Genomic DNA, 22542 nt, shown 5'->3' on the forward strand with positions numbered 1-22542 from the left:
GACATTATCGTAGCCTAATAGGTGTAATCTATATGGTTTCTTCATTTAATGAAACAATCCAAAGCCTCATAAATTTGTCTACTAAAGGAAATATCTTGTCAAATTTTGATTCGTTGTATGCACGAGAGAAGCTCGGCCAGCACATGGTCACTAAGCACACTTTTTATACTTTCACTTCATGATGGACAACTCGAGGCGCTCAACTGTCCTCTTCTATCATATGCTACAGCCCCGATAATGCAGTTCACTCAAAACTACCGAAGTAGTTTACAGCCCCAACATCATCCCCCCCCCCCCCCCCCCGCATAGCAAATCTGACTCCCTGCAGTCCACTTGTCTCCAAGTTGGAAACGCCATGGTTGTTTGGACAGGCCCACAATATCCAGATGACTGTTCAGCATACCTGACCGGACCATACTCAGGTCAGTCCTTATGATGCACTATCGGTTCATCCATGTGAAGTCATTCGTTATCACATGCAATAACCAGTTCCTCCCATATGAGGCAGTGCAACACAAATAAAGAGTCGGGTCTATCATAGCGGTCATGCCCAAACTGATGAAGGGTCAAATAGCAATTGTGCCCACTTCTTGCCCTCTTCCACAAGAGGAGGTCACCTCCACCAGCACTTTACACTGGATTCTACTCTATAACAGATATATGAAACATACATCAATACACGTCAAATTGCTTATGTAAAAGCTCAAAACAGTTTGAAGTCGGTAGATCTTTTAACCACTAACAAGTGGAAGCTTTACGAGCTCAGAAGAGCCTTTCACCATTACTCTGCACGAAACGTGCAACATTGCTCATGAACAAAGTGTGCCATGATGCTTACGAACATTGTTCCATATAGTGAAGCTATCCTACAATGAATTAATAGCAGACATGTAGACATGATAATTAGAACAAGAAAACGAGAGATTGTATAAACTGCTCTACAAGAAAGAAGTCAAAATATCAGCTGTCTCATCAGGTATTGCCGATCAGGAAAAAGAGAGTATATACTGCCGAACTTCCTCATCTTGAGCCCGATCCAATGCTGTTCTTCCCTCGACATCTGTGACATCATATTTTGCTCCAGCTCTCATCAATTCTTGTATTTTAGGCTTGTCTCCCTCTGATGCAGCCAAGAGTAACAAGATGTCAACAGGGTGTATTCCTTTACTAAGCAAAGCCTCCATTTTATCGTAGGTGCCTTCGGTGGCAAGCATGCCCATATAGTTGAAATACTGTAAATGACATGCACAAATACCCAAATCCATAAGATTTTAAGTCCAGAAACAAAATTTTTCTTGATTTGCCTAATTCTTTCAACTAAACAGGCACTAGATGAGATGAGATGATATCAGAAGGAGAAAACATGAACTCACCATAAGCTTCACAAACAAACAACCAACATAATTGTTCAATGTGTTAAGAAAAGAATGGGCTAGTGAGCATCAAGTTAAGATGAAAGGGAGAATCTAGTGTAAGTTTGAGGATGGTACCCAAACTCTATTAGCAGTTGTGCGTGTCTTGTGTGGTCATCTATTGCCTGCGAGCCTCAGTTTGAGTCACAAGAGGACATTAGGAGCTCTGACATTGTATTTGTCTGTCATTTTGTATCAAACGAGGACAAAATGACAGCCAAAAGTGTCAGCTTGCCCTCCCACTTTCATTATCCATCATTGATCCTTCGAGATCAGCCAACCCCCCTAACTCTCTCATCCCCCTACTATTGTTTAGTGCCCACATTGACGTGTAGAGCTGCGTGTTGGGGCTGACTGTTGCACCCTTATACCTTCAGCCATTGCAGTCACACTGTTCCTTCTCTCTCTTACATTCTCACTTTGTCTCATTCTTTCCGTGTTCACTTTCCTCTTTCTGTTGCACGCACTCACATGGTATCAAACTTACTACAAAGCCATGCGTGGGAGCTAGAGATCTTGAAGAGGAGTGTGCTGTCCACGACAAAACTTGCCCGGTGTCATCCTCATGTGCTTCTAGGCAGCCTCTACTAGGCTGGGTGGCACCATTACTGACCCTAGGTGGCCTGTATCAGGCTGCACAGCATCATTTTGTAGGTTCAGATCCACGTTTCTTGCAGGCAGCCCCTTGTTCAATCTGCATTTCAGCACAAGCAGCCCTTATAACTCTGCATTCTGTGCACGCAGGTCATCAATCCTCCTAGGCAGTACCTTTGCAGGCTGGAAGAAACTACCCTCTATGGTCATGCCACATGGAGTGTCTCCTCCACGACTGTTCTGGGATGTTGTTACTATCCCTATACCTCGACCTACCACGGATCCTCATGATGATCTGATTGCGGATTCGGCAGCTTTATAGGATTAGTTGAATACCAAAGGCCGCTTTTTTTTCTTCTTGAGTTGTACAGATTTTGTGCTCGTGCATGTTAGACATATCCACACCATTGCAAAGGTTTGGAGATTGACATCTCTCTTTTGGATCCGGACATTTGGGCATCACATATCTCGAGTTGAAGCTACGATAGCTTTCTATTGCAAATTCCCCTATGCTGAGGGTTCACATCCATAGGATGGAGGAGATTCGAGATGTGCCTGCATCTCTTGGTTTAGACATTTCTTTGGAGGACCTCATTGTGACACTTCTCTCACATCTTCCGTCATCGATATATGATGTGTTTCACTTCTCATAGCCGGGAGACTCTCACTTGGGAGAAGGTACTCCCATTGGTGCTCGAGTAGGATGCACATCACGGTGAGTCGAATTTTGGGGCTTGTGCACATGGCCATGATTATGCGGCTTTCTCTATAGGTATAGGACCAGCCAAGTAGAAGAAAGGGAAAAGGAAGAGGTTGGAGTCATCTTCCGACTCTAATTCAAATCTTGTGGGAAAGCATAGAGAATATCCCACGTTTCCTCATTGTGGGAAGACCTCGCACCTCGAGGAGAAGTGTTGGAGGATACCCTCACCTTCAACCTCTTCTTTGTCACCTACTATTACCACCAAGTCCATGTTTTGGGCCGCTGAGTTGTACTTATAAGACTCAAGACCCTATCGTACACATTTATCATGCGATCACTACTCTTGGACTCTTGGTTCGTTGGTTGACACATCTATACACCGGCATGGATTGGATTGCTTGTCTGGGACACCAATCCTTGCAATGTGGTTGTGACTCATAATGCTGCTAGCTCCTAAGTTTGTATGTAAACTTGTTTGGCTCTATGGTTGGAAGGCGAGTTTAATGTCGAGTCCCCTTTATTTGTGGATATGGCTTGTGTTGTCTCGTGTGTAGGTTGGATCCTAGGGGGACATTTTGCATTGAGCCTCCAATTGTATCTAGGATGGATCCATGTTGGATAGACCCATGGGCTTCCCCTTCCTTCCAAGTTACCTGTTCACACTCCTTCGTCTAGGACTCCTCCCCCTCCTTCCTCTCTAGTTGCTTTTGTTGGGAATAAAGGGCCATCATGCCTTTTACATGTCCACGGGTGTGAACACACCCTTAGCACATTTGTACTTATATATATATACATATATATATATATATATACATGCATGTATATGTATATATGTATATATACATATGTATATATACATGTATATGTATATATACATATACATGTATATATATATATATATATATATATATATATATATACATGTATATATATATATACATATATATATATATATATATATATATATATATACATATATATATATATATATATATACATGTATATATATATATACATATATATACATGTATATATATATATACATGTATATATATATATACATGTATATATATATATATACATATATATATATATATATATATATATATATATATATATATATCTCTAAAAGCCTAAAGAGGTACACTCGTCATTGTACCCAAGAACGTCGTGCTCACTCTCCTCTCTACTCTGCACTCTCTCTCTCTTTTTTTTTCGTAAACACACACATACACACACTCACACTCTCTCTCTCTCTCTCTCTCTCTCTCTCTCTGTGTGCTGTGAGAAAGCATTCCATGTCTCGATCCTCGCGCTCCAGGGTGTAACAAACTAGTATTAGAGCTCACAGGTCATGCACGCTTTCCAGAGTCATTAACAGTCGTTAGACTGAGTGACAAACGAGCAGGAGCTTACAGTCATCACATTGAGTGTCCAAGCAAATAGGAAGTGTCGCAGGCGAGCAAGTGTTGTAGGTGTTGCAAGAGTCCCAGGTGCGGCTCGACGAGTAGCAGACGACAGTTTGTAGACATCACCGCAAGGCACACGATAGGTCATGGACGGGGGGTTAGGTAACTGACGCGCTGCCAAGCGGAAGGGTCGAGTAGCTAACGCACAACGACTGACGGTCAGGCGAGCTGACGACACATGCTAACAGGCGCTAGACGGGATGCGACACACGGGGACAGGCGCCAAACAAGACAAACTTTTTTCTTTCGTCATTTTTTGTCAAATTCCTGAAATTTTTCCTTCTCCCCTTTGTTGGGTATTCATATGCACAAGCACAATGTGCAATTTTGACTTATTTTGGGGGTTTTCACATTTTAGTGAATTTTTTTCAATTTCACTAAAATTTGTGCATACCAAACCCGAGAAATTTGGGGATTTGTCCAAATTTGATACAAGCAAGACACAACACTGATATTTGTCTCAGAAATTGCAAGGATTTGTGACATTTTGCCTCTGACATTTGGGGCTTTTCATGTACATGCAAGAATTGGGCTGAAATTTACTCAATTTCTCGACATTGATGCACATTGGACCCTGTGCAATTTGAAGCTTTTGCTGTTTGGGCAAAATTTGTGTGCCATTTGGTCATTTTATGTACATGCGGGTTTAGTTCCATGCAATTTGGACATATAGCACTTGAAAAATTTGGGGATTTTGCTGAAATCGCTCTATTTTGGCAAAATTGGTCTATTATGTGCATGTCAGAGACAATGCAGATGTATAATTGATGCTTTGAGCACAAAAATTTTGGGGCTTTTGACCGTGCCTGTGGATGCATGTATAACAGAAATTGCAGCTAAAATTTGGGACTTCTCATGTAATGTAATGTATTTGTCCTTGGAACAGCTGTAATCAGTTGTGGAGTGCTGTAAAACAAGGTTTAGTGCTTCTGAAAATTTATTGGCAAGTCTGAAATTTCTGCTTTTACGTGGTCATTTATTGCTGGTTGGTACTTGCTTGTACCTTGGTGGACCTGCATTTGCTAAATTTTTTGGTCACATTTGGGCTGAAAATCATGGTTGGCAGCAGTGACAGCAGTAATCTCATGCATATTAAGAAGCTTGGAGCACATAACTTTGCAGTCTGGCAAAAACAATGCTATAATATCTTGTTGCAAAAGAAGAAGGCAAAATCGATTAAGACCAAAGAGGCAAAGCCCGCAAACATGGAACAAACAGGAAGATTGGGATCAGTTAAATGAGCTTGCACGCTCAACCATCGAGCTATCGATTTCTGATGCCTTATTATTTAACATTGAAGGTTTGGATTCTGCCTATGCTATTTGGACTCGACTGGAAGAACTGTATGCCCAGAAGAGTGCCGCAAGCAAAGTTTATTGGTTGAAAAAGCTTATGGATTTGCGTATGAAAGAGGGTACAGCAATGTCTACTCACTTGAGTGAGTTTAACTCCATTTTCAACCAGATGGTTGCCTTGTTGAAGTTCTTGATTGATAAAGAATTTAAGGCTACGTTCTTGCTTTGCACTCTGCCAGAGAGTTGGGATACATTTAGGACTGCTATGAGCAATTCTAATGCGATCCTTTTGTATGCTAATGTAGAGAGTACTCTACTCATGGAAGAAATGAATTGGCAGAACAATGCATCCAATAAGTCTTCCAGTGCTTTGCATACTAGAGGCAGATCAAAACATAAAGGCAAATCTGATAGCAAGGGACGCAGTAAATCACGTGGTAAGGATGTTGAATGCCATCATTGTGGCAAGCATGGTCGCTTTAAACATGACTGCTACAAATGAAAGAAAGAGAAAGGAAAGGGCAAGAAGACATATAATAGCAGAGAGAGAAGAAAGAGAGTCAACCTAAGAAAAGCAGTGTCAAAATTAAAGAGGTGAATGTAGTCACTCATGACAATGATAGTGGTAATGATGTACTCTTTGTCTCTTCACACTTTAGTACACATGCTTTACTTGCAGGTACAGATGATGACATGCACACTTGGATTCTAGATTCAAGTGCTTCCTTTCATGCCACCCCTCATCGTGAGTGGTTTTCTGACTATACACGGGGGTCAACATGGTGTTGTCCATCTAGGGAACAACTATGCATGTGACATTGCACGTATTGGCAGTGTATAGTTGCAGTTTCAGCATGGATCTATCTTCACACTTCAACATGTACAGCATGTACCTCAACTCAAGAAGAGCTTGATTAGCACAAGGCAGCTAGATGACGATGGATTTCATACCACCTTTGGTGATGGGAAATGGAAGATCTGTAAGGGATCTAGAGTGATTGCCAGAGGTTGTAAAAGTAATACCTTATATCCTCTCCATGTATCTAGTGTGCGTGACCATGTTGTTGCCGTAACCGAGCAGCCCAGTGTTTCTTTGTGGCATGGCCGGTTGGGACACATGAGTCAAACTGGAATGAAAGTGCTTTCTCGTTTGGGTTACTTGCCTTGTCTTCGTTATGCTGATTTTGAGCATTGTGATCATTGAGTTTATGGTAAACATGCACAGATGTCTCATACGAAGTCTCTTTCGCTGAAATCTTCTCCTCTAGAGTTAGTACATTCCGATGTATGTCAAATGTCAAAGTTATCTTTAGGGAGAGAGAAATACTTTGTCACCTTTGTCGATGATGCTACACGAAAGGTATGGGTTTACCCTATTCGTAGCAAGGACGAAGTGCTTGACAAGTTTAAAAAATTCTTGGCATTAGTTGAAAATTAGACTGATAAGACACTTAAGTGTCTTCGCTCTGACAATAGTGGGGAATATGTGTCCAAGGCCTTTCAGGCATTTTGTGACAGCAAAGGGATAAAGAGGGAGCTTACTGCCCCTCATAATCCACCCCAAAATGAAGTTACAGAGCGTATGAATTGGACCATACAGGATAAGGTCCATACGATGCTGTCCCATGCTGCTTTACCTCGTGGTTTTTTAGCAAAGGCCATTATGACAACCGTACACTTAATTAATTGGTCACCAAACAGGTCTTTGGGGGAGGGGAGTTTCCCAAGAAGCATGGTCAGGCAAGCCACCTTCGTATACACACTTGAAAGTGTTTGGTTGCGAAGCATTTGTGCACATACGTAAGGAAGAATGCAACAAACTTGAGCCAAAGTCCTGTACATGTATTTTCCTAGGATATGGCGATGAAGGTGAAATGGGGTATAGATTATGGATCCTGAGAAAAGAAAAGTAGTACACAGCAATGATGTTATCTTCTGAGAAGATCACATGCACAAACAGCCCGAAAGAACAGAGGAAGTCCGTAGGGTTGTATTCCGGGAAGAAATACCTTTTGGATAGCAAAATGTGCCCGCTGTACAGCAACAAATATCTGCTGGCTATACAGCAGCAAATACCTGCTGTAAATGAACCTGCAAATGCATAAAATAATGCTGAAAATGGTCAGCCAGCTATTGCCCATAATGATGAGTCACTAAATGTGTAGGAACAACCAGGACAACAAGCTGCTAATGCTGATTTGCAGGCTGAAATGCTAGAACAACAAGCTGAAAATGAAAATTTGCAGGAACAACTAGCAAATAATGATCATTGGGTTAGGAGATCGTCTAGGGCTACTAGATAACCTGATAGATTTGTTCTTGGTGCAAACAATGTGGCTGATTATGTCATGTCGACACATTGTGGTGAACCATCTTGCTTCAAGGAAGCAATGGACAGACACATCAAAAAGAAATGGTATAAAGCCATGTTATCAGAGATGGAATCTCTTGAGAAAAATGGCACTTGGGACTTGGTGTAGTTGCCTAAAGGGCAGAAAACCCTTCCATGCAAATGGGTTTACAAGATGAAGGTCACTTCTAGTTCCTTGCCAAAGTACAAAGCAAGATTGGTTGCGAAGGGGTACAAGCAGGAATATGGAATTGACTTTGATGAGATCTTCTCTCCTGTAGTCAAGATGACTACATTGAGAACCATTTTGGGCTTGGTTGCAGTTGAAGATATGGAGCTCATATAGATGGATGTAAAGACTGCATTCTTACATGGTAATCTGCATGAAGACATATATATACACTAGCCTAAAGGTTTTCTGGCAAAAGGGAAAAAGAAGATGGTATGTAAACTCAAAAGGAGTTTGTATGGGCTGAAACAAGGACCAAGAGAATGGTATCATAAGTTTGATACATTTATGCAGTCTCAAGGTTTTCATAGAAGCCAAGTGGATCACTGCTAGTACACCAAGAAGGCAGCAAATGGCAACCTGATTATCTTGGTTCTCTATGTTGATGACATGCTGATTGCTGGTAGGGATATTCATGCCTTGGACTCACTAAAGCAAAGTCTTCATGGCAGCTTTGACATGAAGGATCTTGGTGATGCAAATCACATTCTTGGCATGCGAATACTCAGAGATAAATCAAAAGGATTACTCTATCTATCTCAACAGGAGTATATCTCCAAGGTTTTACAACGTTTCAATATGGAGCGGGGGAAAACAATTGGGGTTCCATTGCCTCCATATGTGAAACTCAGTGCAGAGGACAGCCCTACATCGGATGATGAGAAGGTTGAAATAGCTAAGATACCATATGCTTCAGTTGTTGGCAATTTTATGTATGCTATGGTTGCTACACATCTTGATATTGCCTTTGTAGTGGGAGTGGTTAGCAAATACATGGCAAACCCTGGTAAAAAGCATTGGGAAGCAGTGAAAGATATTATGAGATACCCGTTAGAGTGCTATCATGCTAGTACGGAATCCCATCTTTCATGCAACGACGAAGCACATACAGGTGAAGTATCACTTCATTAGAGATGTACGGAATCCCATCTTTCATGCAACGACGAAGCACATACAGGTGAAGTATCACTTCATTAGAGATGTACTTGACAGCAAGAGCATTGAGCTTGTCAAAATGCATACAGATGATAATCCTGTAGATTTTCTCACGAAGGGTCTTCCAATAGAGTGGTTTGCTCATTGTTGACAGATAATGGGAGTTGGATAGATATATATATTTCAGCATTGTACATACCTAGACTTAGCTGATTCTTTTCTCCCCTTAAGGCACATTGCCTTTAGGTGGAAGGTTGTTGGGAATCAAGGGCCATTATGCCTTTTACATGTACACGGGTATAAACACATCCTTAGCACATTTGTACTTTTATATATATATCTATCTAAAAACCTAAAGAGGTACACTCATCATTGTAATTTGTACCCAAGACTCCGTGCTCGCTCTCCTCTCTACTCTGCACTCTCTGTCTCTCTACTATGAGAAAGCATTGCGTGTCTCGATCCTCGCGCTCTAGGGCGTAATAGCTTCCCTTCTTTGATGGCTCCTTCTACTACTACTACTACTACTTCGTCTTCGAGTCTTTCTACTCCATTTGCATTCCCTTCGGTTCCTTTTGGGGATGTTGAGTCGTCAAAAGGGAAGGCTTCCTCTTTGGATGAGGGGGATTTAACTTCACCTAGTGAGGGGGAGTCCCTCTCCTAGACAAGTGTATCGCAAGTATTGAGAAACTCTTCATCCGCAGTTTGCATTTTTGCATTTTGCGTTTAGGGTTTGCAGCCCCAAAAAGGGGCGCCATCCTAGACTGACTATGTCTATTTATAGGCCACTCTCTCATTCATTCCTTACGACTGATTCATTCAATCCATCATCTCTTCTCTCCAGCCTCTCCACTACCCTCACACCCCTTCAAGAGGACATTGTAGTTCGTGGTTTGTGGCTGTCTTCATCATCTTCCTTGTGCTACGGCACCCTTGTTCCCTTATATCACATTCACTCCATGATTCAGAACTTCATCATTCCATTCGTCAGAGTTTCTTCTTTCTTCTCTTCTCTTCTCCATGTTTGCCGAGTTCACTCCGTGTTTCTCCCCACAAGCCCTATTGTCTCGCTGGTACGTCATCTTTTGACATGGTATCAGGGTTGGATCTGCTCAAACAGCAACAAAGATCCTCCACTCCGGTGATGGCAAAGACCGATGGCGGGTTTGGGATCCACTTCTCTTCTTCTTCCGCTACATCAAAATCTTGTTTTTGCAAATTTCAGGTGTTTCAGCTTGCTGCCCACACCCCGTTCGCAAAGGACATCTCAGCCGAAGCTGTCCATTTCTGTCTCCATCAGTTGGCGCCTGATTTCCAGCCCTCTTCATGCAGTTTGGAGCTGATTCCAGCCAAGCGACTGCTGTTCCTGTGCAAATCTACTGCCATACAGCCTGCCATGTCATCACAGTCCTGCTGCCTGCGTTTTTAGTCTCTCTCTCCTGCAGGCTGTGCTGCTTGCGTTTTTAGTCTTTCTCTCTCCTCACTTGCGTTTTTCTACTGGTTGCAATCTCTTACTGCTGGTCGCATCCTCCTCCCACAAGCAGCTCACTTCCAACCCTTCCACCCCTTGAGACAGACATTGCGATTCGTGTTTCACACTACCCTCACACCCCTTGAGGCGGACATTGCAATTCTTGGGTCATGGTGACTGACCTCTTCCTTCTTCAGCAAGGCACATTGGTATCTATGGCTTCTTTACCAACAGATGACCCAATTCTTGGGTGCTCCTACTGTGGCATAACCGGACACACCACCGATGCTTGCCGACTTTGACCTTTGCTCCCCACCCCTTCGAAGTACATATCTTCCACCAAGTACTTGTGCCACCTCTCCTTTCTGGGCCACAAAGATCGTTTTGCATCGGCTATCAAGAGTACTATGCTCAAGGCAATAAGACGCATCCGATGTACACTAAGTCCTTTCGAGCACATGGAGGATCGATTGGCGCTACGACCTCCTGGAGATCGTCGCAATGCCAGCGACAATCTTCTCCCACCTATTTTCGGGTACAATGGCTACCATGGCCCGCGGTTCCGCAGACCACTCCATCGAGAGACAGTGATTGTTTGATATCGTCTCCTCGTCAGTCTGCTCCTTCGAGAGACAGTGGCTGCTCGACTCCTTCCTCTTCTTCGGCTACCCAGTCTGCTCCACTGAGAGATAGCGATTGTTGTCCACCTCTTGCTCATTCTGAGCCCCACCCTTCCCCACCCTCGACTACTCAGGATCGAGAGGCTACCTCTGGGAGCTCTTCGGCACCCCAAATACCTTCTTCAGCACGACGGGCGGCACTTCCTTCGTCATCAGACATTTCGGAGTCCGTGATCCATGAGTTTTTGGATTCCCTATCTACTTCAAAGGGGGATGTTATTTCTTTGCCCTCAGAGGGGGCATCTACTTCTTCTTCGACTTCAGTGGGGGCCCCTCCATCTCCCACCTCAGAGGGGGAACCTACTCCACATGAAGTTCTTTACCCATCCTCTACTTTCTTGGGGTGGCTATCTTCGACCAGTCATCTCTTCTACTGATACCCAGGATCTTCAGGTACCACCTAGATCGGGACCTCGGAGATTCAGCCGCGACTTGGTGAGGAGGCCTTCGTATTCCTTCCACCATGGATGCACGGAGCTAGTGTCTTCTCTCCCGGGGTTGAGTTTAGGGTTCTCCAGTTCACTCTGTCTACTGTTCTTTACTGCAGATTCCCTTTCCGATGGAAATCTTGGATCTTAGAGATCCTCTAATTTTCTTCCTCCTCTTCTCTTCTTGCCTTGGTCACTTGGTCAACATGGAGCCACCTCCTGAGATTCGAGTACAGGCATATCCTTATGGTTCTTGGCACCACACAAAGTCCGACATTCCTCCTATGCATTGCATGTTTTCATCATCTTTGTACTAGAGCACTTGGGCAAGTGAACAATTTTCCCAGGAGGGACACTGTCTAAGTGGCACCTACTACATGAGCATTCTTCCGCATGTAGCATTGCATCTCCATCTCACTCTTCTGTTGTTTCCCTTTTTGGGCCTAAGAAGGGGTGTTGAGAAACCCTTCACCCGCAGTTTGTGTTTCTGCGTTTTGCATTTAGGGTTTGCAGCCCCAAAAAGGGACGCCATCCTAGACTGACTATGCCTATTTATAGGCCACTCTCTCATTCATTCCTTACGGCTGATTCATTCAATCCATCACCTCCTCCCTAGCCTCTTCATTACCCTCACACCCCTTTAGGAGGACATTGCAGTTCGTGGTTTGTGGCTGTCTTCATCATCTTCTTTGTGCTACGGCACCCTTGTTCCCTTGTATCACATTCACTCCATGATTCAGAACTTCATCATTCCATTCATCATCTTCTCTCTTCTCTTCTCTTCTCCATGTTTGTCGAGTTTACTCCGTGTTCCTCCCCGCAAACCCTACTGTCTCACTGGTACGCCATCTTTTGACAGCAAGTATCAAAGGCTACTCGGTCTTCTTTGTAGCAAGATGAGCTTATCACCATTCCTCAGAGGTACTGAAGGCTTATGCAAAAATCCAATGCTTTCCACTTTCTTGCTACCCCTTTAGGCCCACATAGATCAATCAAATTATAGGCCCATTAGGATAGTTCACTTTGTGTGAACTATGCCTTTACGTCACAAATTCTTTAGGATCATGAGCCTACTGTAGTTGATGAGGCTCTTGTACACGATATTTGGCATCGTGCTATGTAGAAATTCAATTCTATGAAGCGTAATCAGACTTGGAAGTTGGTTCCGCATCCACGAAAGCAGAAGCTGATTAGTGTACATCGGGTCTATAAGACCAAGTACTTGGCTAATGGATCCTTGGACAAGTATAATGCTAGGCTTGTTGCTGAGGGATTTGCCTAGAGGACTGGATTGGATTACTCTGAGACCTTTGTACCTACAGCTCGAATGTTCACTATTTGAGCTATCTTAGCTCTTGTAGCTCATTATTGTTGACCACTTTTTTAGATGGATGTGAAGTCTGCCTTTTTGAATGGTGTCTCAAAGAAGGAGATTTATGTCTCACAGCCTCTTGGTTTTCTTGAACGACGGAAGGAGGACCATGTTTATAGTTTGTGGAGAGCCCTCTATGGCCTCAAGCAAGCTTCTGAAGCTTGGTACGAGAGGATTGATTAATTCTTCTTACAAAGTGGCTTCCATCTATCAAATCATGACCCCAACCTTTATAATTATAAGGTTAAGGGTGACAAGTGTATAATCATCATCTTGCATGTAGATGACTTGATTATAATAGGAAGTGCCTCATAGGAGGTTGATCAGACATGGGAGATCTTGTGACAAGAGTTTGACATGATGAATGCAAGGATCCTAGACTTCTTCCTTCGCTTGGAGATCTATCAAATGGCACATGACATCTTCATATCCCAGTATACGTACGTCTCTGAGTTACTTTCAGAGTTTAGTATGGTCAAGTGTCAACCTATTTGTTACTCCATGGACCCAGAGTCCAAGCTTTTGGCTGTTGAAGATTCCCTTCTAGAAGCTACCCACTACAGGTGCCTTGTTAGTTCGTTGATCTAGCTTATTTACACTCAACGAGCATTTTCTTTGTGGTGGCATTGTCATCTTCTTTTACGAAGACTCTTATGTAGGCTCATAGGAGAGCCACTTTGAGAGTTTTGCGTTATTTATAGAGAACTCGATCCTACGAGATCATATACAAAGGGAAGTTGGGGGGGGGGGGGGGGGGGGGTACTCTTTGTAGATGAAGTGACTCGCATGGGCTAATGATGTGGATTTGCAAGACAATCTATTATAGGCTATGCTTTCTCCCTTGGATCAGGAGCTATCTTGTGGGTTAGTAAGAAGTAACATATTGTGGCAATTTCTTCTATAGAGGCAAAGTATTGTGCCCTTTGTTATGTACCTATAGAGGTAGGTTGGCTCCATTGGATGTTGTTAGAGATTGACTTTTCATAGAAAGGATCTACTCAACAACACATAGACATCCAAAGTGCCTTAGCTCTAGCAAAGAACCTTGTGTTACATGCTTGCACAAAGCACATAGAGGTTCAGTATCATTATGTACAAGAGCAAATCATGGATTTTGAGTTAGCAATGGTCTCCTATCCCACAAGGGACAATCTGGCAAACTCTTTATGAAGTCATTGCCCAAGGCTTCTATGCTTCATCACATGAGATTGTTGGATCTTCATGCACTCCCAAGACGTAAGAGGGGGTGTTAACCTGCGTTATTTAGTTTGTCAATTTGCCATCTCCTAGTTCTGAGCCCTAGTCAAAGTTGGCAGGGACAAAGGAGCTGTGACTGTGTCTTCATTCATTTTAGTGTGCATTTCTAGTACTTGTCAAGCATTTCATAGCTTGTGCTACCCTGTCAGATGTTGTCCAGTCCCAAACTACTGTGGTTTTCCCTAGACCTGCCATGTTGTCAATTTTCACTGCATTAAATGCAGCTGTACTGCATTTATTTCAGTTGGACAGATTTGGCAGGTTGGCCAGAAGATCAGCAATTGGCCAGTTTCTGCTTTTCTGCTATTTATAGCATTTGTCAAGGCCGGGCAGATTATTGTCTTCTTACCTTCTGCAAGTGCTCTGACAGTTTGCAGTCTTCTCCATCTCTGTCGAAGGACTGCAAACTGCACACTCCGTCTCCGTCACTATCACCATCTCCATCACTGTCATAGGTGCTGGCATCATTTTCCAGTCTGATCTAGTGCCCTCGCAGATGCTTTGGGCTGTGTGCAGGGACTGATCGGTCTGCTCTTGTATTCAGCATTCATCTCAGATTCAATACAGACTTCTCTTCTCTTCCTGCTCTCTTTTCTCTTCTCTTTCTCTCTCCATGTTCATGATTCTCTTTTGTTGCGCACTCTCACACAATTAGTGCAAGTAGCCGTAGGGTTTTCTATTTATAGATACTTTGTGCATTTTAGCGCATCAATGTGGATCATTCTGATCGTTGTACTTTAATTCTATTCAATTGAGTACTTTCATTGATCTTCATTATCATTTAACACACACACACACACTCTCTCTCTCTCTCTCTCTCTCTCTCTCTCTCTCTCTCTCTCTCAAAATCACTCACATTTGGGCCAATAATGGTAATGGTATCAGAGCTAGCTTTGCCATACCCATTGCTTGCCATCACTCGCCCTCACAACCACCATTGCCATTGAGCTCCATCCTTGCCTCTATGTTGATTCTCATCCCCAACTTCAATGATTCTATAGCCTATCAACATCAGCATTTACTTCATAGTTGTCACTATTGGCTGTACAACAAGACTACCCCCTTAGGTTGCTAAAGCTTCAGCAACCACTGATTGTGCTAGAAATACCAATGGTTGCTACCACCCTTGTCATCAATTGTTGCCAAATGTTGCCAAGGAGCCACCTTCAGCTCTTCTTGCCACTAGTAATTGCAGCCCTTGACTTTAGTCCTGCCCAGTTGCCTGGTACTAGCAGTTCTACCACCTATACCATCACCTTACCCTCTATCCATTGCTGCCCTCTTCCACTTCTGCCATTGTACAACACCTGCATAACGAAGAGCATTTGTTAGTGGTCGTGGTCATGTCCTGGTTGTGAGGCCTACATTAAGTCAATGAGGGACATCAGGAGCTTTGTCGGTGTCCACTCATTATTGTTGCTTTGATCATGTTATCCTTTGTCCTTATTTAAGGATTTTTTTTGGCTCTGCATGCCACCCGACAGTATTGTAGGATCTTATCTATGCATGGGCACACTTGTCAGTCGGTCACTAATATCATCAGCCATAACCTTCTTCTGTATCACACCTTCTTGTTCCCAATGCCCTCACTACAGCTACACTCTGTGGCGTGTGCAAGATGCTAAGCCTTGTATCAGCTTTCTTCATCATTCAGCTGAGTTCATCTTCTTGCCTTCATTCTCATTTTGCTCAAGTGTTCTTCTCCTTCTTCTGCTGTCGGTCTCACATGGTATCATCACCTGTTCACTGCAAGCAGGGTGCTCACCTTCACCAACTTCTTCCTCCATTGCCATAGATATGCTTTCAATCTGTAGCATTCTGCCTTGCTTCTCCAGCTGTCCACCCATCATAGGATATGCTTGACCAAGTAGGGCATGACACACCAACGACCTATTCTTTGCTAGTCCTTGAAGAGCTCCATGGATCCACAGTCCTTTTACCTCCAAATCGAACAGAAGACTCTGTCATTCTTGGTCATCACAATATAATATTCATAGTCCCAAACTTTAAACTAAAAAGTCCGCTAGTGCAAAGCAACTGATGGCAATCTGCACATCTGCTGATCACCACAAGGCTGAGAAGCAAGAGAGAGTTCTTGCATGACCTGTTGCGAAACTATGGGCAGCCGGCTGGAGAGCTTACCTGTAGCAAACTTGGGGCTAGATAATGTTCCATAATGTCTCGTCCCAATCAATCTGGTTCTGGTTGTTACAGATAGATATGCATGTAAACTAAGAAGTTCTCCATTCATACATAATTGGGCGGCCGTACTACACTACAAAATTTGAAGAGCAAGTGTTGTACATGTGTTTTGGATCGAGGAAGCGAGAGAGCTGTCCGCTAGAGGTCACATAGGCCTATGAGACAAATATCCCTATCGGGCATGCTGTAGTAGTACAATCATGATGAATAATCTACCACTACCGCACATATGTGAGAGAGAGAAACGGGGGGCGGGGGGTTCGGGCCGGTATGTGTGCGCACGTGCGTACGCGTGCCTTGGTCTGTGTGAAAAGAAAATACCTGCTCTACATCATCTCGATCGAAGTCATTGCGGCCCTGGCTCGCATAGATACCAGCCTTCTCTGCATCCTTCCCAAACTTAAACCACGCAGTGGTGCGTGAGAGGGAGGGTGGGCAGAGACGGCGAAGTTGAGGGAGGCCCGGCCTGCCAAGTCGAGAGAAGCTCCTCAGCTGCAAATGCTGCTGCTGCTGCTGGTGCCGCCCCTGTTGCGGCTCTCGAGCACGGGCACCGGATATGGCGACTGTGCAAGGACACACCGTGGCAGCAGACGCCATGCCTCGATCTAAAATGTTATCTGGTGGTCACGAAAGGATAATTCGATCTCCATTTCCAAACTTAATATGGTAGAAACAAACAAACAAAGATATCACTAAACTTAATAAGGTAGAAACAAAGATATCACTAAACATAATAAGGTAGAAACAAATAAATATTAAGTTTAGAAACAAACAAACAAAGATCTCGTGATATGAAGAGCATATGACTTATAGCAAGGGCAGGCGAGAGTAAATGGACTTGTGCATGCCACTCCATTGAGTGCATGTGTTGAATCCACACCTAAGTTCATGCTTTGTGTGGAGCTCAAGCTCAACGAGGAGAGAAGCAAACACTAGGAGAGAGGAGCGGATAGAGCCCAATCGTAAGGAGAGAGAAGCCGAAATTACCATGTCAGTATCTAATCTATAGGTGCCACGTTCATTGACTCTCACCATTTTTGGAGGTACTTTGATCATTGGTCACAATACCAAGAAACACACTAGTTGTTGGCCTTTTGATGTCCTCCAAGTCCATGGCGTTATAGCACGTGCAACGAACTGGTGACTTAGTGGACTTGCTCAAATCAATGAACCTATGTGTGGCATGGCCCTTACCATGGTATGTGCACTAGATTGGTTGCTAATAAGAGCACACTTTAATCAAACTTGTGTCTACCCTAGAGATGTTTGTAGCATAATTGAACCTATAAACAAGTTAATTGTTCAAATTTGCAATGCTCTTCCTCCTTTGCAATTGCCATAATCAATCTTTGCACTTGCCACTTTAGTGCCACTTACTCCTTTTCCACTGTGATCTTTATCATCTCAATAGTCCATAATCTACCTTCTTGCCATAATGCACCTTGCCATAAGTCATTTCTCCACCTTCTTACCTTCAATCATAATCCACCCTAACATTCAAGCATAATCCACCATCCTATCTTTTTTTTTGCCTTCAATTTGCAACTACCCTTATCATTTTCCCACATCCCTACTTTTTATTAATCTTTTCTACATTAGTCATCCACATATTCTTTGCCTTCTAAAGTTTCTTCCAATCCCCTCCCTCTTTGGCCAAAAGAGTAGATGGACCAGTCCATTTAGATGTTCCATTTTCTCACCTTCTTGGAGATGTTTGAAGTAAAGGAAAGCTTGCCTTCCCTCACACCTTTACTTGGAATTATTGATGTGTTTCTTGATTTTGTGTCCAACACCGATGAGCAATACCTGATTCCACCTCCCTTTCGCACAATTGGTGGGTTCTTCCAAGGCAATGCACTTTTTGGCTCAACATTCAACAATTGATATTGATTTGTGAACTTCACGCATGCAACCAACCATTTTACAAAAATTTCAAATTTGATTATAGTTCCTTCCAGTAGCTTCTGTAGCAACCTCATTAGCCTAGATAAGGTGATAGAGATATTGTTCGCATCCCATCTAGCTTGAAGAGCACTTAGTTGTGCTCTACTTGGATTTGGTGATCAACAACTCCATGCACCACTACATTTGGCATTGGTGAGTCTACAATGTGTTAATATTGTCACATTGTTGTTGACATTCTGGTGACAAAGCTCAGGGCAAATCTTCATCTTCATTTCATTAGGTGATCATCTAAGGAACATCATTGCAGATCTCCAGATCATCACTTGGTTGCCCAATCTTTGTGTGGCACCATTGATGGCATACACATCAAGCTTGTCTAAAAGCATGACATCAAAGATATCCCTACTCAATCTTAGTGGTAGACATCATTTCTACTCTATTCTTGTGTAAGCAATTTATCATGCATAGAAGTGTATGTGGAATGTTTGTGTCTTGGCTCCTAATGGAACCAACAATGTTGCACACTGAAAGGCCTCATCTATTTACAAGAATTTCAAGAACAAGCAAATTCTTCGAGAACCAATAATTGTCCTTCAAGACATGCATATGCTCTTATATTTGTTAGCTGATTCAGGTTATAGATCTTGTGCACACCTTATAAATTCCTTCAGGGGAGGCCCACACACTAACTACCAAAGATTGGAAGTGGTTTAATCACCACTTGTCAAATGGAAGAGTGCATATTGAACATTTGTTTCCAATGTTGAAAAATCAATTGTGTATGTGGAGGGACATTCAAGGTTAATCCATATCGTGTGCTCAAGTACATTGTTGCATGCTACATTCTTCACGATCTTCTTGTTCAAAATATGCATGAGGAATATTGAGAGGATGACTTCGATTCTCATATTAATAATGGTAACGCCGACAAGGCCCAAATAGGTCAATGGTCAACCGCTACATCAAGCAGTGTTTGATGAATAGTCTTACCACGTGCACATTTGCTAAGATCTTGTATTTGCTTGTTTTGTTGTAATATTATTTGCAATAAGTTATTCTTTGTGATAAATTTTTCATTACAATAACTTGTCTATTTGATCACCTTGGAATAAGTGTAACTAGTACAACACTCCAACATTTGCAATAAGTAAGTGTTTATCAAATTCTCTTTTTAACAAGTATGGCCCAATGCGATTACTAATGATTAGAATAATTTGAAAGTGTGAGAAACATAGTATACATATGTGCTTTAGAGAGAGAGAGAGAGAGAGAGAGAGAGAGAGTTGATATTTTAGGTAGGGCACAAGTTGTCATTTGCTCAGACACACACACATACACACACACATAATGCCTTCTTCTTCTCAGAACTTTTCCACAAGTGTAGGAGACTTTAACCTTAGAATAGAACTCTCTACATATTACGTACCCATTCATTACATCCCCCCTTTGCTTACTTTACCATAAGGTTGCTACTTTGGTATCATACATGAATAAGGTTGATATAACATGCATGATATATGTTCATTATGCTAGCGTAGAAACTATTCATGATGGAGGATTGATCTAACTTATAAGAACAACTCAACTTCACATCACGTTCTTTGGGTGCACTTTGGAGCTTGAGCTTAGATGATACTACTAAGCAAAAGAAGAAAAAATCCAAGAAATATGCAATGGGTGTTAATTAGAAGACAATGTAGGTACACTATGGACAATATCTTAAACATAAGAGGTATTCCTACAAAGTACAAGACAATACACATGTACCGTGAAACTATGTTGAAACTTGGACCTATATGGATTGCTTAGATGTCCTTCAACAAGTAGGAGTTCGTTAGGTTCTTAATGGGTGGACATCAATGCCAATATGGCTTTATACATGTAATACCCATTAATTGTAGGGTTTTAACCTTCATCTTCAATGTCCAATGTGGATCCCACATTGCCACATGCAATAAAATTTAGTTGCAAAGTTCTAACCTTCATCTTTTGTATGTGTGCAGTAACTAGTGAACCCTTCAATTGCTAAGGCTTGGCAAATCTACTTTCTAAAGGGTACCCACTAATGATAAAATACCTTTCAAAATGATCATATAATAAAATTCTCATATCGCTTATGATGGCGAATTTTTCTTATGTAATATTTTCTCACAAAGTATACTCGTGCATAACAAAGATATAAACCATGATTATTTTTAACTTATCTTGGATAATTCATAAATATGATAGAATAAGTTACATGTGCACCCACACTCACACTAACACAAAAGTACAAAACAAAATATTCACACATATCTCTTTATATGTCTCCACACACGCACGCGCGTGCGCACATGCACGCATGCACACACGTGCACACATGCACACGCCCGCACACGCACACGCACACGCACATGCACGCACGCACGCACGCGCGCGCGCGCGCGCACACACACACACACACACACACACACACACACACACACACACACACACACACAATCTCCCAATAAATATTTTGTTAAAAGTTATTTCTAATGACTTATCCTTTTCATTGGGAAAGTAGAAGAAAAGGTATACACATCTATCTTTTTGAACATTTCCCTATAGATTGAGTTATTGCATTTTGAAATGTAGCCGTAAAGTTAAGATGACCACATCTTGTTTGGTCTTGAAATGTAGCTCTAAAGTTAAGATGACCACATTGAATTATTACGTCTTGAAATGTAGACGTAAAGTTAAGATGACCACATCTTGTTTGGAGGTTATCTTACCACCTAGATACATTGATGAATGACTTCTTGGGTAACCCAAAGTCTTAGAGGAGTGTGCTCATAATTAGTTGCCAATTCCTACCACTTGAGGCAGGGATTGGAGGTGCATAGTGATTGTACTCCCTCATTTAATAACAGTTCCTCAAAAAGTTGTAAGAAGCTTGTATGTAAGCCATAAATTGTGTATCCTAGCAAAAGTCCCCTTTGCTCTACATAACCCACATTACCTTTGACTATCTATTTATTGGTCTAAAAAGCAATGCACTATACACTCTAATTATCCCATGAGATGCAATGAAAGACTATACTACTTAAACCAAAATAAGAGATACAAACTTATGAAATTAAGTATGGTTTCCTATGTAGCATGAGGCACTTCTCTAGGCAAACTTGTTCTATAAGGAATTATACATAAATATTTGGTATAATCTAAAATGTAGACTTAGGCGAAGATTGCAATGGGGTTGTAGCTTGCCTTGACCAACATTTATCAATGTTTTATGTGGTTAGGTAGGAGATATAGGGTAATTATGTAAAAATGATTAAGCATAATGGCATTAGCTTAAATACACATTTCTTCGTCTTTGCAACAAGGTGATAGTAATTAATTATCTATAAGAACAAGATATATCTTATGAAGTTATAAACATTAGACTTGTTACCTTTTAATAAAGGTAATCACATAACATGACAATTAGCAAGGGAATGGTAATGCCTTTTGATCGATGGAACCATCTTAAGTCTTGACATGGCCAAATTTGACATGTATGGATGATCCTTGCCTCCACTCTCTTGTGCAACCACTTGCCAGGGCTAACAGAATAACCACATTCCTTCTCACAGTGCTACTTTGAAATCCTCAAAATGCATTGGCCTATATAAACCATATAGACTCCCCCTCTGAATCAGTCTACTAAATTCGGTATGCCAATCTCACTAAGCTACCCTTATTAAAGCTCACATGGCTATCCCACCATCATAGCTCACAAAGTCCTAAATCACTCCTCTAATTCACGACTCTTGTAACTCTCCAAGTTGGCTTATCTACACTTAACAAAGCACTCATTTCTTTCCCTTTATCATGATTGTTGTATAGCTATCCCTCTCCCACATAGCTCTTAAAGGCAAAACTCTCTTGCTCACAAGGACCTGGTTTACAAATTTGCAAGGTAGTCCGTTTTGTCATCAATAAATTGTGGTCTTATAATAGCCATTTATATTTGCATCTCCCTCTCTACTTATTGTCCTCAAAAATTGATGTCATAATCAAGAAATCTCCTTATGAAATGGCAATTTTGTGCTCCTTTCTATGAATTTAGGTGATTAGAGCACACTCTATCATTTGAAACAAAAGGTAACTGTTGTTTGTGACAAGTGAAATGTCTTCTTTGTCTTCTAATCAAGTATATTTAATATGGTGTAAAGGGGATGACAACCGAGGTGGTTCCTTAACACATGCAACTCATCAATGCTTTTTGGTCCTTAC

At 42.0% G+C, this 22542-nt stretch overlaps 1 protein-coding gene across 1 annotated transcript; it reads right to left on the minus strand.

Moving 5' to 3' along the window:
* Window positions 1-738: 738 nt before the first annotated feature.
* On the minus strand, window positions 739-17037 carry LOC148020251 (protein LHCP TRANSLOCATION DEFECT-like). The gene is made up of 2 exons (XM_087700582.1): window positions 16720-17037; window positions 739-1232 (listed from the first exon to the last, which is right to left on the minus strand). Exons 1-2 carry the CDS (start codon window positions 16993-16995, stop codon window positions 987-989), a joined length of 522 nt encoding a protein of 173 aa, XP_087556708.1. The 5' UTR covers window positions 16996-17037; the 3' UTR covers window positions 739-986.
* Between the last annotated feature and the right edge of the window lie 5505 nt (window positions 17038-22542).

Source organism: Lygodium microphyllum, chromosome 19 (genome assembly GCF_053477565.2).
Source record: "Lygodium microphyllum isolate KBCC chromosome 19, Lygodium_microphyllum_v1.1.10, whole genome shotgun sequence".
Taxonomy (NCBI): Eukaryota; Viridiplantae; Streptophyta; class Polypodiopsida; order Schizaeales; family Lygodiaceae; genus Lygodium; species Lygodium microphyllum.

Coding starts and splice junctions, on each gene's coding strand:
- LOC148020251 (XM_087700582.1), bottom strand. CDS start 16,995: ATGGCGTCTGCTGCCACGGTGTGTCCTTGCACAGTCGCCATATCCGGT. Junction 1,233..16,719: donor ATCGAGATGATGTAGAGCAG/GTATTTTCTTTT, acceptor TGTCATTTACAG/TATTTCAACTATATGGGCAT.